The sequence below is a fragment of the Juglans microcarpa x Juglans regia genome, chromosome 4D (genome assembly GCF_004785595.1).
Source record: "Juglans microcarpa x Juglans regia isolate MS1-56 chromosome 4D, Jm3101_v1.0, whole genome shotgun sequence".
In the NCBI taxonomy this organism is placed as follows: Eukaryota; Viridiplantae; Streptophyta; class Magnoliopsida; order Fagales; family Juglandaceae; genus Juglans; species Juglans microcarpa x Juglans regia.
Window position 1 is genome coordinate 5,346,829 of NC_054600.1, and position 17,380 is coordinate 5,364,208.

Genomic DNA, 17,380 nt, shown 5'->3' on the forward strand with positions numbered 1-17,380 from the left:
CGAGGAGTAAGAAGGAGTTGGTTGGATTGGTTGATAGAGTTATTTGTGTGATTGGTTTACGCTGGGATTTGTTGGTTGTTTCTGGTTTAAATATTAGTGTTTTAGCATTTGACGTTGGTTATAGTGGAGATTAATGAATTTAGAAAGGGATGATATTTAGAGTTGAGAGAATTTTAAGTTTTTATTTTTAGGAATTAAAATGGGCACTTCAGGTGTAATATGAGATTTATCTGTTCACTGGAAATTTATTTAAGTTACATAAATTTTTATAGGTGACGAATGACAATTGTTCAGTACCGTTATGGAGAATTTCTGAATAAGTTAAGAGACCCAAGTAAGCGGGATTTCTATACTAGATTTGCATAAAAAGAAATGAACTGATGTTGGTTTATAAAAATGTGCATGTTGTTTAAAAAAAAAAAGTGAAAAACAACCTCAGTATATGTTTTGCATTCACTCATGAGATACGTATGAAAGAGAAAAGAAATGTTTTTGACATAAAATGTGTAGACACGAGTAATATTTGACAAGTTTCTGAAATATGCAAAAGAGCGAATATGATTTCATTGAGATTTTTATGCATGTGGTATGAAATGATTTAGATCTGTTTTTGATCAAATGGAAATGATATGAATATGTTTCGCACGTGTTTTGATATGATATGGATGTGATAAAACTTTGGCATACTTACCTGTTCTGAATCTGATTCTGAATATGGTTATGATATGATGATACTGGTTCACGTGATATGGTTGATACCAACATGATATGAGTGCACCCACTTTGGAAACAAAGTGGTTTTTTACGTGTTCTTTCCTGTATATACACTCAGGGCTCTGAGATTGAAAAAGGAGAAGTTTCACCATATGATACTGCCTGGTTTGGCCACTGGGGATAACATAACGCTATCACGGGGGTTAAACATGGTATATGATATGATAAGATGAAGATGTTCAGTTATGTTATGCCAAAACATTTTTTAATATGAAACAGATATTTAAATATGAACAGTTGGTTTTCAAATATGAAAATGGTTTTTGAATACAAAAAAGATCTTTGATTATGAAACGGATATTTGAATATGAACAGTTGGTTGTTGGTTATGAAAATGGTCATTGAATATAGAAAGTGTCTTTAAATATGAACAATAAATTTTTGAGTCTGAAAAGTCGCTCTGATTTTCTGATAACACGCTTCCGAGATCTACATATAAAAATGAAATGTTTTATTTCTGCATACGGAACTTTCTAAAAAGGCTCATGTTTACATACTAGTGTATGTTCTCTGCTAATTGAGTTGTTGATAACTCACCCCTTATCTTCATATATTTTCAGATGACATTGATTACCCAGCCAGGTGTCAGGAATAGAAATTGAAGCTTGGTTATATATGGATGGAAGGTTGGATACCTAAGAGTACCATTATTAGTAGAATGATTTAACTTGAGTATTTGAAGTACTTTATGTTGTTTGGACCTATTGAGACCTAAAGATGTATCGTTTAATTTCGTTGAGGTTATTGGGAGATTGTAGACACTCCTTTGGTTTATGTTTTTATAATGATGATTTATGGAGTTTGTATTATGGTTATTTAGAAAATATGAGTTTGTGTGCTAATCATGAATTCCTTGGAGTTTTAAGTGCTTAGAGAAACAAGTTTGTAAGTGACAGGTAATAATTCTCTGACCCTTCCAGATACGGGGCGTTACATGAATGATCTTCATTAATGTGGTGGCATGGATTAAATGGACTGGTTAACTTATATAAATGGTATTTTTAGACTAAATTCGATAAACTTAGTAAATAAAAAAAGGGTCGTAAATTAAGTTTTAGACTTTAAAATGGTTTTAACTTTTAAGCAGCTTGAACGTTAAATTAATATAGTATATGGGAGGAATAAATAATATTATATATGCAAAATCGATAGTTCTTAAATTTTATTTGAAAATTAGTAAAACCCATTGGGGTTTTTAAAAATCAAGTTTATGAATGATGAGGTGTTAAGACTTACGCGTCGGAATGTTAAACAAATTGGTCGTCTTTACACCGATTCATTGTAGAGTCAACATTATTCTGATTGACTTAGAAAGGAATAAGAAGAGAAAATCGTAAATAAAAGCATTATAATGATGTGCCGTGTACCGCGTGGTTGTTTAATTTGCAGGCAAATGTCCATTAATCCGAGAGAGACGAGACTGCAGACTCCATTGGACCTGATCAATATCCATGTTTAAAAGCAATCAATTAAGGACAACGTCGGTCAAGATTAATAATATCTTTTGACTCTGGCCAGGGGCATTATAAGCAGCAGCTTGAGTGCAAAGTTCGTAAGATTCCTGCATGCATGAGTATTCACACTATCATGCATGAACACCATATATTATTTGAGGGAAATAAAGAAAAAAAAAAAAAAAAAAGCGATAACGTCAATGAATTTATGGCGACACTCAATTTGATTATATTTGCAGTATGATCCAAATTTTTTCTCAACCCCTTGTTTTGATTCATCTATTAATTATCAAAGGTCATCAAGGAAAAAAAAAATTGGAGAGCAGCAGTCTCAGAATATGAAGTTGTTGTTGAGGAATAATTCTATATTACCTGTGGATAAAGTCTTAGACATGTTTATAAGGAATGAACAATTATCGATCTCTTGTAAAATCGATTTTATAAGATGAGTTAACCTTAAGAATTTCATCCGTTTCTTTTTTTTTTTTTTTTTACGGAAGGGCGGCACCTTCTAAATTTTATTCAAAAAATAAACGTCACAATACAACCAGACACCAACTCTTAGCATAAAAACCAGGCACTAACCCAAACCAAGAAAACCAGCAAACCTGCAACTAACGACCTCTAAGAGGCATAACAACAAACAGTTAGCCTCTAAGGCCTAAGAATTTCTTCGGTTGTCATTTATGCATGTTCGGAAGAGTAACATGAGTAGAGACACAACTCTTTTACAATTCTATTTTAATTCGATGACATTTATATAAAACAACGATGCTCTTACAATTTTATTTTATAAAAATGCCCTCTTATTAAAACAGAATTGCAAAAGAGTTGTATAAATCAGTTGTAAATATAAAAGAAGGGCGGGAGGCTCAAGAGCTATGATACCCACATGTACTCGAGTATTTTGGAAATGGCCAAACCAAGAGTGGACCTGCTCACTACAAAGGCGTATTGTATTCGAGGGCGAGGATGTAGATGACATTCTTAATGAATACGACTAATTAAGCCATATTGTACCTTGGAATAGTCAGAACACTTTAGGACAGCATCCAACCGGCTTGGTTTTTTAGCATATATAACACAACCTTTTTCTGTTTGTCGTATTTGCTTTTGTGAATTGAAAGGCTTCCATCCCCTCTTCTTCCCTCTGTCTTAGTTTGTAGAGTTTTCGATTATTCTACAAAACATGCTCTACATATAATAGTCCAAGCAATAAGAAACCATATATATAATAAAATAAGATTAATTTTGGATGCCTGGATTGGAGTAGAGATGAAGCAAACATATATCAAACAAAAGGCAATAAATATTGCAGCAACCTCCTCCTGACCCAAACATTGGCCTTTTCCTCCAGAAAGTCGGCATCAAAGTGATTCAGATAGAATATCCAAACGAGTAATGTTAGATATAGTTATGAGTTATGCAAGCGCTGCATACTCTTTCTGAAAAAGAGATGTTCACGTGGGTTCCATATTTACTCATTTTCTTCAAAATGAGTATGCGTTGTTTGCGCAATCTATGGTTGTATCTAACAATGCTCAGATGACATATTTGGGTGAAATTTGCATTCATGATCATTTTTATATATTTGCATACGATCAAGTGCTCTGGATTGTGGCCCAAAGGTGCGACTTCTACTATGTCACTAAACAAGAAGTCAAATGATCTTGCTAATGAGTTGTTATATAATTGCTGTATTAGGCCCCGTAATTTAGATGAGCCGGCCAAATAGTACAGACGACGACAACCGAACATGATTCCATTCGAATTTGTAAAGTTAAAGACATAAAAATTATATAATGAAGATTAGAAGGAAAAAACAAAGCTATGAAATAGGACAAACATACGCGGTTTGAACTACTCCTTGAAGGCATTTGGCATCAAACGGACCTTAATTCAGATCTCCATCTCTATGCATGCATCCCAACCATGACTATCTTCAACCAAAGTTCTTGCCTTCTTCAGCCCCAAAAAATGAATTCTGTTAATCAGACCTTCATGATTTTCTTTTTATTGCTACTTCCTTGTGCAAACTCAGTTTTCTTCAACCTCACTAGTTTCCAATCAAATATGGATAACATGATAACCTTCGAGAAGGATGCATTCATGGCTAGAGGAGTACTCGAACTCACAAAGAATCAACTCGATGACTCCCTCAGTGGAAGTGTCGGTCGAGCCTCGTATGCTCAACCTGTACGCCTTTGGGATGCGAAGACAGGGGAGCTTACGGACTTCATCACCCACTTCTCCTTTGTCATCAACGCTTTGAATAGATCAATGTATGGTGACGGGCTCTCCTTCTTCATTGCGCCACTTGAGTCAAGAATCCCTAGCAATTCCAGTGGCGGATTTCTTGGACTATTTAGTCCTGAATCCGCTTCCAAACCCTCTTTGAATAAAATTGTCGCAGTTGAGTTTGATAGTTTCCGAAATTCATGGGATCCAAGTGATGATCATGTAGGAATCAATATCAACTCCATTATCTCAGAAGCAACTGTCTCATGGTCAAGTAGCATAAAGAATGGATCAACAGCTAATGCATGGGTGAGTTATAACTCAACCACACGAAATCTGAGTGTTTTCTTAACTTATGCTGATAATCCAATCTTTGGTGGGAATTCTAGCCTGTCATATGTTGTTGATTTGAGAACTATTTTGCCGGAATGGGTTAGAGTTGGCTTCTCCGCTGCAACAGGTGATCAGTTTGTTGAGTTACATACAGTTCGTTCTTGGTCGTTCAATTCAAGTTTGGAGGCAGATAATGGAAAAAGGAAAAACAGAGTAGCGTTAGCGATTGGTTTGGCTGTGGGTTTGGGTGTATTGGGTTTTGGATTAGGTTTACTCTGGTTTTTCTATTGGAGAAAAAGGGCCAATGATCAAAGAAAAAAACATTTGAGTGGTGACGTTTGCATGGATGATGAATTTGAGAAAGGAACTGGTCCAAGGAGATTCACTTACCGTGAACTTAGCCGTGCAACAAATAACTTCGCAGAGGAAGGGAAGCTTGGAGAAGGAGGGTTTGGAGGCGTTTACAAGGGATTGTTAAGTGAATCAAATACAGAAATTGCTGTTAAAAGGGTCTCAAAAGGATCAAAGCAGGGAAAAAAGGAGTACATATCAGAAGTAAGAATCATCAGTCGTTTGAGACATAGAAATTTAGTTCAACTCATTGGTTGGTGCCATGAACAAGGTGAATTCCTCCTCGTGTACGAGTACATGCCCAATGGAAGCCTTGATTCTCATCTCTTTAGAGGAAAGATTATGCTAACATGGCCAGTAAGGCATAAAATAGCCCTTGGATTGGCTTCTTCTCTTTTGTACCTTCATGAAGAATGGGAACAATGTGTGGTCCACCGAGACATCAAGTCAAGCAATATCATGTTGGATGCAAATTTCAACGCTAAGCTTGGTGATTTCGGTCTTGCAAGGCTTGTAGACCACGAGCTGGGCTCGCAAACAACTGTTTTAGCAGGCACCATGGGCTACCTAGCCCCAGAGTGTGTCACCACTGGCAAGGCTAGTAAAGAGTCTGATGTCTATAGTTTTGGGGTGGTTTCGCTTGAGATTGCATGTGGAAGAAAGCCAGTAGAACCAATGGCAGAACCAACAAAGGTAAGGCTGGTCGAGTGGGTATGGGACCTCTATGGAAAAGGTCAAATCCTTGAAGCTGTTGATAAGGGTCTATGTGCTGAATTTGATGAGCAGCAAATCGAGTGCTTGATGGTCGTTGGCCTTTGGTGTTGTCATCCGGATTCTAATATCCGACCCTCTATAAAGCAAGTTATAAATGTTCTCAACTTTGAGGCTCCTTTGCCCAGCCTTCCATCAAAGTTGCCTGTGCCTATGTATTTTGCGCCTCCAATGGATATGTGTAGATTCTCTTACACATCATCTGGTTTGACTGGATCAGTCACAGATCAAACACGGGGTTCATCTAGCAGTGGTTCAACTTATTCTTCTACTACGTCAGCCGGCTCTGCAAAAGCTCTTCTAAATTCAGGAAAAATGTATCGGTAGTTTGCTTCTTATGTTAGACTTTACAAATTTGAAATATGTGTTTATTCCTAATACTCTTTTACTTTTAAAGCATAGATATTACATCATAAAACTAAGGTTTGTGCTTGTACTAGTACTGGAGGTGTGTACTACTTTAATTTGCTTGAATTATTTCCTTCCTAATCATACACTTGCATGATCGTTGAATTTGCTATCAAAATTTGTATTCCTAACTCTTGGTGCTAGATCCTATTGGTATTTAGTGTATGTTACCATAATATGCATTGATCCATTTAATTATACCGGTGTTAAATGGGTTGATTGGACAGAACACATACATGCAACTTATTTCACTAAAAAAATTATACTAAAATAAAAGGACTAGAATATAATTAAGATTTTTTTATATATTATAGCTTGATAAGAGGTACTACCATGTGTAAATTTGGAGAACTTTCGCCTGTTGTTTTGTACTATTTCTTTTATAAATTTGACATTGGATAGTTAAACAAGTAATGTCGAGTGAACCCACTACGCAACCTGGATATTAAAGTGCTTGACATTTATTTAAAGAAACAAATTCTAATCCAGCTAAATAGCTACTTTGTGGTGCCCCCAATCCCCCTTATATAAATACACGGGGATCGAGACGCCAGGATGGTGACAACACGGTCACACATCCCAACGAAGTGCCAGTGTGTGTACATGCAACAGTGTACAAATAAAATAACGCAGCGGATAGTCAACTAAGTACCAGAATTTATTTACAATCAAACATCAATAAAAATTTAAATAGCAGTTATACAGTCATCCATAAAATAATTTTATAATAGTTTTGAAATAAACAAACGAGTGATCCAAGATCACTCCTCAGGCGGAGCCGTCTCCTCAGGCTCGCCCTCCTCCTCCACATCTGCATCAAAATCTGCGTTACCACAAAATGGTATCGCAGGTAAGTATGACCTCAAATAACAACGTAATATAAAATGTATTAAATGCAACTAACATGCATGCACATGATGAAATATGCATTTTTCCACAAAACATCATTTTCCTCGAAAATGATAATTTTCCAACACACGCCAAAATCCCATTTGGCCCAAAATATCCGTAAAACATTTTCCCAGAAAATGATTTACCCAAAAACCAACTCGCACTATTTTCCCAGAAAATAGTGCATTAATTCCAAATGCACCATGCATTATTTCCATATGCACTATGGCCTCCCCTATGGACCATCCGCACGTCCTGGCTTCGTAGCGGTGCTCAGTTCCGCGCCCAGCGCGTACATGGCCAAGCACCCACACTACGCAACGAGCGATGCCCAGTTCCGCGCCCAGCGCGTACGTGGCCAGACATCCTCTAGTCCCCGCCAGCAGAAGGACCACGGAGTCGGCACGAGACCATCTCGTCCGATCCCATTGTCACCCGGCGACAATCCAGGGGACGTTACTCAGTATATTCCGCTCCCGAGTAACCAGAGGAGCTCCACCGAGTTAATACCCCATCTCGGCTTGGGGTCGTGATACACACGCACCAAAAATATTATCACATAAAATCATAGCTTTTCAAATCACATGAACATGAATGCAATACACGAAAACCCAGTTTTCTTTTACAAACATGATCATGCATGAAATAATGAAATGTACATGTACCAACACAATATCTAACATCCATCAATGAACAATACCAACAAATCCAACCAACCCATCAACAACCAATATCCAATTCAACCAAATCAACCAAACAACTCCAATCACAAATCCATCCGACCCCGAACTCCTCGGACTCAGTCCGGCATGCCAAAAATACAGTGAAATGGGTTAGTGCAAAAATACATTTAAATTACGAAAGTTCTTTGGAGAAATACTTACAGTGCAATATAATAATTTCCGGAGGATCACGAATCTGCAAGTGGTGATGTCTGAGCAACACCACAGTGTAAAATACACTGTGGCCGTGGGTCACAGATACCCACTTTTCAACGAGGACAAACGAAGACCCAAAAATGGTAGGGTAGGGCCTAGGGAGGTCGGTGAAGCTAGTGGTGGTGGTGGTTTGCCGTGGGTGGCGGCGCAAGGGGTGGTTTTAGGCCAAAATGCACAAATCGGAAATGGGCTTGGTGGGGCTTCACCGGTGACAGATCGGAGGTGGGGTTGGGTCCAATGGGTTGCTAAGAGGTCGAGAATGAAGTGGTAGGAAGATGGTGGCCAATGGCGGTGCGACTGCGGCGCAACGGCGGAAAGAGTGCCGCGGCTTTGAAGGGCTACTGGTGGTTAACGGCGGCACGGATGGAGGTGAGGTTGGTGGGGTGAGGTCGCCGGCGGTTGGGGAAGCTAGCGGGCTGGGCGGTGAAGGCCACCGCCGGCTCACGGCGGCGCTGGCGTGAAGGTGGCCCGCGGCTTCGTGGGGTGCGTGTGGGCTACCGGCGGCGAGGTAGGGGCTGAGATTTGGGGAGTGAGGTCGCCGGAGGGAGGGGGAGCTGGTCGGCCGGGCGGTGTCGCGCACGGCGGCGCGACGGCGGCGGGCTGGGCGGTGAGGAAGAACGGACAGAGAGAGAGAGAGAGGGAGAGGGAGAGTCGCGCACCGGGGAGGAAGCCAGGGAGAAGAAAAAGAAAAAGAAAAAAAAGAAAAGAAGAAAAGAAAAAGAAAAGGAAAAGAAAAATAGAGGGAAAAGAAATGAGGTCTAATCCTCATAACTTGGGTCACAAAAATGATCCAACGGAAACGATTTCAAAACCTCAAGTTAAATAAAATAATTTAAACGTAATGGTAAAGTCAAATTGAAATAATTAAATCCCACAGTAATTAATTTAAATATTAAAAGCAATTTAGATGCATAACAATAAATAAATATTTGGAAAGCACATAAAAATAATTTTCACCAAATTAAAATCATAGAAATAAACTTACTAAAAATCCAACCAATTTAAAATAAGAGAATAAATTTTAATTACATAAAAATAATTCCTTCGGTAAAAATACACTAAAATACGGGGTGTTACATACTTTGTCCCTAACTCAATGTGCTTAAAAATTCTTAACCTTTGCATTAAAACTATTGTGTCATTTTTTTATGGTAAAACTAATATAGTAGGCAAAAGATCAGAGGGGAGGATTGCAATTGATTCCCTTAATTTCCAACTGAAATTCTCTTTCTCAGAGAAAAGAAAAATCCCCTTTCAATCACTCATGTTGGTGATCTGATCGGCTTGTCTCATCTCATCTTCCCTTCTCCTCCATCTATCCTTCTCTTCCACTTTTCTTTTCTTCTTTTCTTTTTTTGTTTTCTATGTTTTTCTTTTGTATTGAAGGATATTAAAAGTCAAATTTACACTTGTTATAACACCACGTATTTTAGTGTAATTTTAATTGAAAGATTTTTTTTATTAATTCAAAAATTGATTCTCTTATTTTAAGTTTATCCAAATTTTAGTTGGTTTATTTTTATGATTTTTAATTTGTGAAAATTATTTTGATATGCTTTCTTAATATTAATTATTGTTATACATTTAAATTGCTCTTTATTTTAAATTAGTTTATTGTTGGATTTAATTATTTTATTTTCATTTAATCACTACGTTTAAATTATTTTATTTGACTTGCTGTTTCGAAATCTTTTTCGTTGGATCATTTGTGTGACCCAAGATGTGAGCATTGGACCTCATTTCTTTCTCTCACTTTTTTCTTTTTCCTTTTTTCTTTTCCTCTTTTTCTTTTCTTTTCTCCTCATTTTCTTTTCTCCTCTCTCTCTTCTCTCCTGTGCGCGAGGCTCTCTTTGTCCCCGTCCGTGTGCCGTCCACCCTGCACTGCCGTGCGCCGCCCGCCGCCCGTGTGCGTCACCACCCTGCCTTCGGTTTTCTTCCCCTCCGGCTGACGACCTCACCCTCCGGTTTCCAGCTCCTCTCGCACCACCGTGAGCCCTCACGCACGGCTTAAAGCCGCGGCACCTCTTTTGTTTGTGTGCCGCCGTCGCACCTCCGTTGGCTGCCATCTTTTCACCACATCACCCTCGACCTCCCAGCAACCTAAACCACCCATCTCCAGCTCCGATCTGCCACAAGTGAAGCTCTACCATCTACTTTTCCGATTTGAGCATTTTGGCCTCCAAACACCTCCCACGCTGCCACCCACAGCCAACCACCACCACCATTAGCTTCACCGACATCCCTAAACCCTTCCCTAGTAATCTCAAATCTTCGTTTGTTCCGGTTCAAAATCTTGCATTTTGAGACCCATGACCATAGTGCATTTTGCATTGTTACGTTGTTGTACCGTCATTTCTAGCACCTCCGTGATCATTCGAAAATTATACTATAGTGCTGTAAGTATTTTGCCATAGCACTTTTGTGATTTAAATGTATTTTTGCACTAACTCATTTTATTGTGTGTTGTGATTTGTTGTTAGTTGTTGGATATTGTGTTGTTTCTGTATATTGCATATTTGCACGCATGTTCATGTTTGTAAATGAAAATTGAATTTTCACATTATTGCATACATGTTCATGTGTATTTTATGAAAACTAGGTTTTCATGTGAGAAATGGATTTTGGGTGCGTGTGTATCACGACCCCAAGCCGAGATGGGGCATTATCTCAGTGGAGCTCCTTTGGTCACTCGGGAGTGGAATATACTGAATGACGTCCCTGGATTGTCGTTGGGCGACAACGGGATCGGACAGGATGGTAACGTTCTCGAGCCGACTCTGTGGCTCCTCTGTTGGTGGGGCCTAGAGGATGCTTGGCCACGAACGCGCTGGGTGCGGAACTGGGCATCGCTCGTTACGAAGTCACTTGCATGGTCGTTACCCGTGGTGTGACAAAGGGAGACAGGGTGTGCGGATGATCCCTAGGGGAGATCATGGTGCATACGGTAAAAATGGATTATTGGACTTTTTTCTGAGAAAATAGCGTGTGTTGGATAAAATGATTTTGTGAACTATTTTTTGGGAAAATGGTGGATTATTGTTTTGGACCATTTTCAGGGAAAATGGCGGGAAATATTTTTATGGATATGTTTTGGGCCAAATGGGATTTTGGTGTGCGTTGAAAAATATTCATTTTCAGGGAAAATGATGTTTTGGGCATAATGCATATTTCATCATATGCATGCATAATTGTTGGTTGCATGAATGCATTTTTATTCTCGAGGGTTGTTTGGATTATACTTACCTGCGGTACCATTTTATGGTAACGCAAATTTTGATGCAGATGAGGCTGAGGCTGAGCACGAGGATTCGGCTCCGCCTGAGGAGTGATATGGGATCACTTGTTCTTGTATTTGGACTTGTATTATATTTTTCAAGATAACTGTATAACTCTTTTTAAACGTTTCACTTAAGTAAATTTGTATTAAAAATTCTGGTACTTAGTTCACTTACTTAAATTATCCGCTGCATTATTCATTGTACACTGTTGCATGTACACTCACTTGGCACTATCGTTGGGATGCGTGACCGTATTGTCATCATCCGGGTATCTCAATTCTCGAGTTTCCGTACATGGGTGTCGGGGGTGCCACAGGTGGTATCAGAGCAGTTCAGCTCTGGGTAAAACCACATGTCTCTTAGGTGTGGTACTAGAAATTTTAAAAGTGTAAATTGAAATTATTTAATTTAAAGTATGTTGTTTTTATTGGTTTTATTTAATATCGAGGCTCGAACGACATGGTCTAGGTGAACTCTATGGAGTAAGAACTCAAGTCGCAACTGAGGAGGGGAATAGTTTTAAATCGCTTAAGATAATTGAGGTCTTAGGTTCTGTAGAATTTATGTAATGAGTCTATGGGGTAGGAGGTTGTAAGTTCAACGAACTTCAAGGTTAGATTTATGAGAAGTTCATCTAAGGTTTGTGGCCCTATAGTTTTTAGGAAATAAATTTTTTGGATTTAAGGTGGTAGGTTCAACAAGCATTTGAGGGATTACCTAGATTAGAAGATTTCAATCTTGCCGACTTTGATAAGCAGTTTGATAACATTTAGGACTTTAGAATTTACAATCTTTATAAGGTGAATGTTTTAGATTTAAGGTCATCGATCTTGAGAATTTCGGGAAATAATTCTTATTTGGTTTATGATTTTAGAATTGTAGAGTTGAAGGGATGAATTATAATAGGATTTGAGTTCTTAGTTTTGTAGACTTGGTACGCTAGCTTGATCTATTCTAGCGATTGATTAGTCGGTAACCATTAAAATATGATTGATCAGAGTTGAGTTACTGATATGAGAATTTTTCAAGAAAGAATTTATTTGGAGATGGAAGGTAATGATCTAGTTCGTGTATTTTCTGAGGATTAAAGATGTTGATCTACTTCAAAAAATGATTGTTTTTAGCTCGAGGTTATAGTGACAGGTTAAGAATTTAATCCATATCAATTTTAAGGATAATAGATGGTGCGGATTTAGGAAATGATTCTTGTTGATTTCAGGGATATAGGTCCAGATCATAGAATGGTAATGATGGACCACTTGCACGTTTGGAGGATTATTGGTTTTGGCTAAGGGTGCATGAGATCGATGCGTAGTAGTGGAGAGTGTGTATGCATTTCGGAGACTATAGGTCCTAGTCTCATTTTTAGCTTGGAAGAAGTGGATTTGGTAGGTGTTGAAGAGGAATAAATACAATAGTATTAAATTCAAGAGACCTTGGCTTTGAGTTTTTGATGAGTTGATCGAAGTGTATAGTCGAAGCGGGTTACTCAATGGAATGATGGTTGGCAATAATTGTTGTGATTATCTACAGGAATTAATTATGACTTGAGGTTACCTAGGAATTTAAATTTTGAGACTATACTTTCCTTTGGAGATTGAGCTTCCAGTTGGTTGAATTAAGGACATTGTTATTTAACTTGAAGAGAGATTGATGGGTCGTCATGTATGGTGTATAATAAGATCTTGGAAGTTGAAGCTTAGGCATCAGCGGTGGATAATATGATCAAGTATGTGAGTTAATAAAGCATTAGGATCCATGGGTGCTTTGCAATGGCTTTTGATGAATTGAAGATTTGAGCAGTATGACTTGCCTTGAGGTTTAATAGTGATGTGCTATTGAAGGAACTAGTCGTGGTAATACTAGCTTATAGGAGTAGAAGTAGGTGGGTGAGTTACCAAGAAGGTTTTGATAATGTTTTGATGAAGTCAATGGTGGTTCGTAGTGAGTTTAGTCACTGCTAGATTAGATGATATTCAGAATTAAGAAGACGAGCTTTTGGGTTTAGGTTGTTGGATTGAAGTTTATAGGCACTCTTATTGGTTGGTCGGGTTGGAATCGAGCATTCTAGGGTATGTTCCTTATCTTAGATGAGACAGGTGTATTTTGGGATGATATTACTTATTTTTAATTTGGGATGCTAAAGTTGATTGATACTGGTTTTCTGTCAATGATCATGGATGTATTTTGTGGAATATTGATTTTGATTAAGACAACTAGAGGTCATTGAGGAATATGAGTGATAACTCGTGGTTTTGGGAAAGTGAGTACTTTCTACCAAAATGTGGTAAGAGTTTTCTGGTTAGTAGGTATGGAGCCACCTTATACTCGATGGTGTCTTTTTTTTTTATGATGACAAATTTTATGCATGTGACAAATTATCAGAGTGCGCATCAGGAGCATGATATTTTGGTTGGAATTAGGAGTTCAAATTTTGTGCTGATTTTAAGAAATGAGTGGTGACTTGAATTTTTGAGACGATGCTTGTAGTTGGGGATTAATTACTCAGTTGGACCAATTATGTTATTGATGGTTAACTTTGGAAGTGTCCATTAGGTTACCAAAGATAGAATACAATAAAGGTTTAGAAGTTATAGCATAGGAGTCGATTGAGGTTAGCACATATTATTGTATGAAGCTATTAATCATTGGAATTTACTAAATTTTGTATTAAGGTTCTTGTGGAAAATGAGATTTTGGATAACATAGCCACCCTAGGAATAATTGGCGTGATGTGCCACTGGGGGACTAATGCGAGTATGATGAATATCGCCATGTTTATTAAGAAATGTGACACGTGCCTTCATGTTAAGGCTAAGCATCAGAGACTTGATGGTAAACTTCAATCTCTCCTTATTCCTAATTGGAAGTGGGTTGACACTTTTATAGATTTTGTAGTGGGTTTGCTGAGGACCCCTAGTGGAAAGAATTCGGTTTGGGTGATTGTTGATCGGTTGACCAAGAGTGCTCATTTCTTGCCCATCAACAATACCGACTCATTGGAAAAGCTGACCCGGTTGTATGTCAAAGAGATAATGCATTGGCACGGAGTACTCAAGAGTATTGTGTCAGATCGGGACTCGCGGTTCACGTCTCATTTTTGAAAAAGTTTGCAGGCAGCTTTAGACACTAAGTTGAAGTTTAGTACTACATATCACCCTCAAACTGACGGTCAATCAGAGCGCACTATTCAGACTCTTGGAGATATGTTGTGGGCTTGTGTCATGGATTTTCAGGGGAGTTGGGAAAATCATCTGCCGCTAGTAGAGTTTGCTTATAATAACAGTTTTTATGCCTCCATTTAGATGGCCCTGTATGAAGCTTTGCATGGAAGGAAGTGTAGATCACCTATGTGTTGGGATGAAGTTGGCGAGAGTAAATTAATTGGGCTTGAGATTTTTCAAGAAATGAAAGATCAAGATCGGTTTATAAGGACTAAAATGGTGGAAGCACAAAGTCGTCAGAAGAGTTATGCAGATATGAGTAGAAGAGACTTATCCTTTGAGGTAGGTGATTGGGTTTACCTCAAAATCTCTCCTATGAAAGGCGTTAAGCACTTTGGTAAGAAGTGAAAGATTAGTCTGAGGTATGTTGGCGTTTTTCAGATTGTAGAGAAAGTTGGGCTTGTTGCTTATAGGGTTGCATTGCTGGACTATTTTGGGGAAGTTCACGATGTGTTTCATGTGTCGTCATTGAAGAAGAGTTTTGGACAGCAAGAGTCACGTTTTGTCTACCCTGAACACATTCAACTTTAGCCTAACCTTACTTATGAAGTTGCCCCGATGTAGATCGTGGATTGGAAAGAGCAAAGGTTAACGTCCAAGAAGATATCTTTGGTGAAAGTGTTATGGCGCAATTTGTTGGCTCAAGATTTCTCTTGGGAGAGAGAAGCCGACATGACGGAGCAATATCCGTATTGTTTGATTGACCCTGGCGGTATGTTTCTTAAGTCTGCCCTTAGCCGAATCTTATTCCTGTCCTAGTCTTAATGTTTGACCTTGCCAATTTCGAGGACGAAGTTTTATTTAAGGGGGGAGGATGTAACACCCCGTATTTTAGTGTATTTTTAATTGGAGGATTCTTTTTATTAATTCAAAAATTGATTCTCTTGTTTTAAGTTTATTGGATTTTTAGTTGGTTTATTTTTTTGATTTTTAATTTGTTAAAATTATTTTGATATGCTTTCTTAATATTAATTATTATTATGCATTTAAATTGCTCTTTATTTTAAATTAGTTTATTGTTAGATTTAATTATTTTATTTTCATTTAATCACAACGTTTAAATTATTTTATTTGACTTGCTGTTTTGAAATCTTTTTCGTTAGAACATTTGTGTGACCCAAGATATGAGGATTGGACCTCATTTCTTTCACTCACATTTTCTTTTTCCTTTTTTCTTTTCCTATTTTTCTTTTCTTCTTCTTTTATTTTCTCTTCATTTTCTTTTCTCCTCTCTCTCTCTTCTCTCCCACACGCGAGGCTCTCTTTCTCCCCATCCGTGCGCCGTCCACCCTGCGCTGCCGTGCGTTGCCTATGTGCGTCACCACCCTGCCTCCCGTTTTCTTCCCCTCTAGCCGACGACTTCACCCTTCGGTTTCCAGCACCTCTCGCACCGCCGTGAGCCTCCACGCACTACTTCAAGCCGCGGCACCTCTTGTGTTTGCGTGCCGCCGTCGCATCACCATTGGCCGCCATCTTTTCATTACATCACCCTTGACTTCCTAGCAACCTAAACCACCCATCCCCAGCTCCGATCTGCCACCAGTGAAGCTCCACCATCTACTTTTTCGATTTGAGCATTTTGGCCTCCAAACACCTCCCACACCGCCACCCACAGCCAACCACCACTACCATTAGCTTCACCGACATCCCTAAATCCTTCCCTAGTAATCTCAAGTCTTCGTTTGTTCCCGTTCCAAATCTTGCATTTTGAGACCCACGGCTATAGTGCATTTTGCACTGTTATGTTGTTGTTCCACCATTTCTAGCACCTTCGTGATCTTTCGAAAAGTATGCTATATCGTTGTAAGTATTTTCCCAAAATACTTTTGTGATTTAAATGTATTTTTGCACTAACTCATTTTATTGTGATCTGGTTGGTTATGCCGGACTGAGTCCGAGGAGTAAGGGGTCAGATGGATTGGAGAATGGAGTATTGTGTGTTGTGATTTGTTGTTGGTTGTTGGATATTGTGTCGTTTCATGTACATTGCATATTGGCACGCATGTTCATGTTTGTAAATAAAAACTGGATTTTCGCATGATTGCATACATGTTCATATGTATTTTATGAAAACTGGGTTTTTATGTGAGAAATGGATTTTGGGTGCGTGTGTATCACGACCCCAAACCAAGATGGAGTATTATCTCGGTGGAGCTCCTCTAGTCACTCGGTAGTAGAATATATTGAGTGACGTCCCATGAGTTGTCGCTGGGCGACAACGGGATCGAACGGGATCATAACGCTCTTGTGCCATCTCCGTGGCTCCTCTATTGGCAGGGGCTAGAGGATGCTTGGCCACGAGCACGCTGGGCTTGGAACTGGGCATCACTCATTATGAAGTCACTCGCACGGTCGTTACCTGTGGTGTGACGAAGGGAGCCAGGGTGTGCGGATGATCCCTAGGGGAGATTATGGCGCATACGGTGAAAATGGATTATTGGGCTATTTTCCGAGAAAATAATCTGTGTTGAATAAAATGATTTTATGTGAACCATTTCCTGGGAAAATGGTGGATTATTGTTTTAGGCCATTTTCACTGAAAATTGCGGGAAATGTTTTTATGGATATGTTTTGGGCCAAATGAAATTTTGGCGTGCGTTGGAAAATTTTATTTTCGAGAAAAATGATGTTTTGGGCATAATGCATATTTCATCATATGCATGCATAATAGTTGGTTGCATTAATGCATTTTTATTTTCGATGGTTGTTTGTATTATACT

The 17,380-nt window shown here is 38.7% G+C and overlaps 1 protein-coding gene across 1 annotated transcript; it reads left to right on the plus strand.

Annotated features, from left to right (window-relative positions):
• The first annotated feature begins 4,083 nt into the window (after nt 1-4,083).
• On the plus strand, nt 4,084-6,326 carry LOC121259234 (L-type lectin-domain containing receptor kinase IX.1-like). The gene has a single exon (XM_041160743.1). It carries the CDS (start codon nt 4,161-4,163, stop codon nt 6,246-6,248), a length of 2,088 nt encoding a protein of 695 aa, XP_041016677.1. The 5' UTR covers nt 4,084-4,160; the 3' UTR covers nt 6,249-6,326.
• Nucleotides 6,327-17,380: the final 11,054 nt, after the last annotated feature.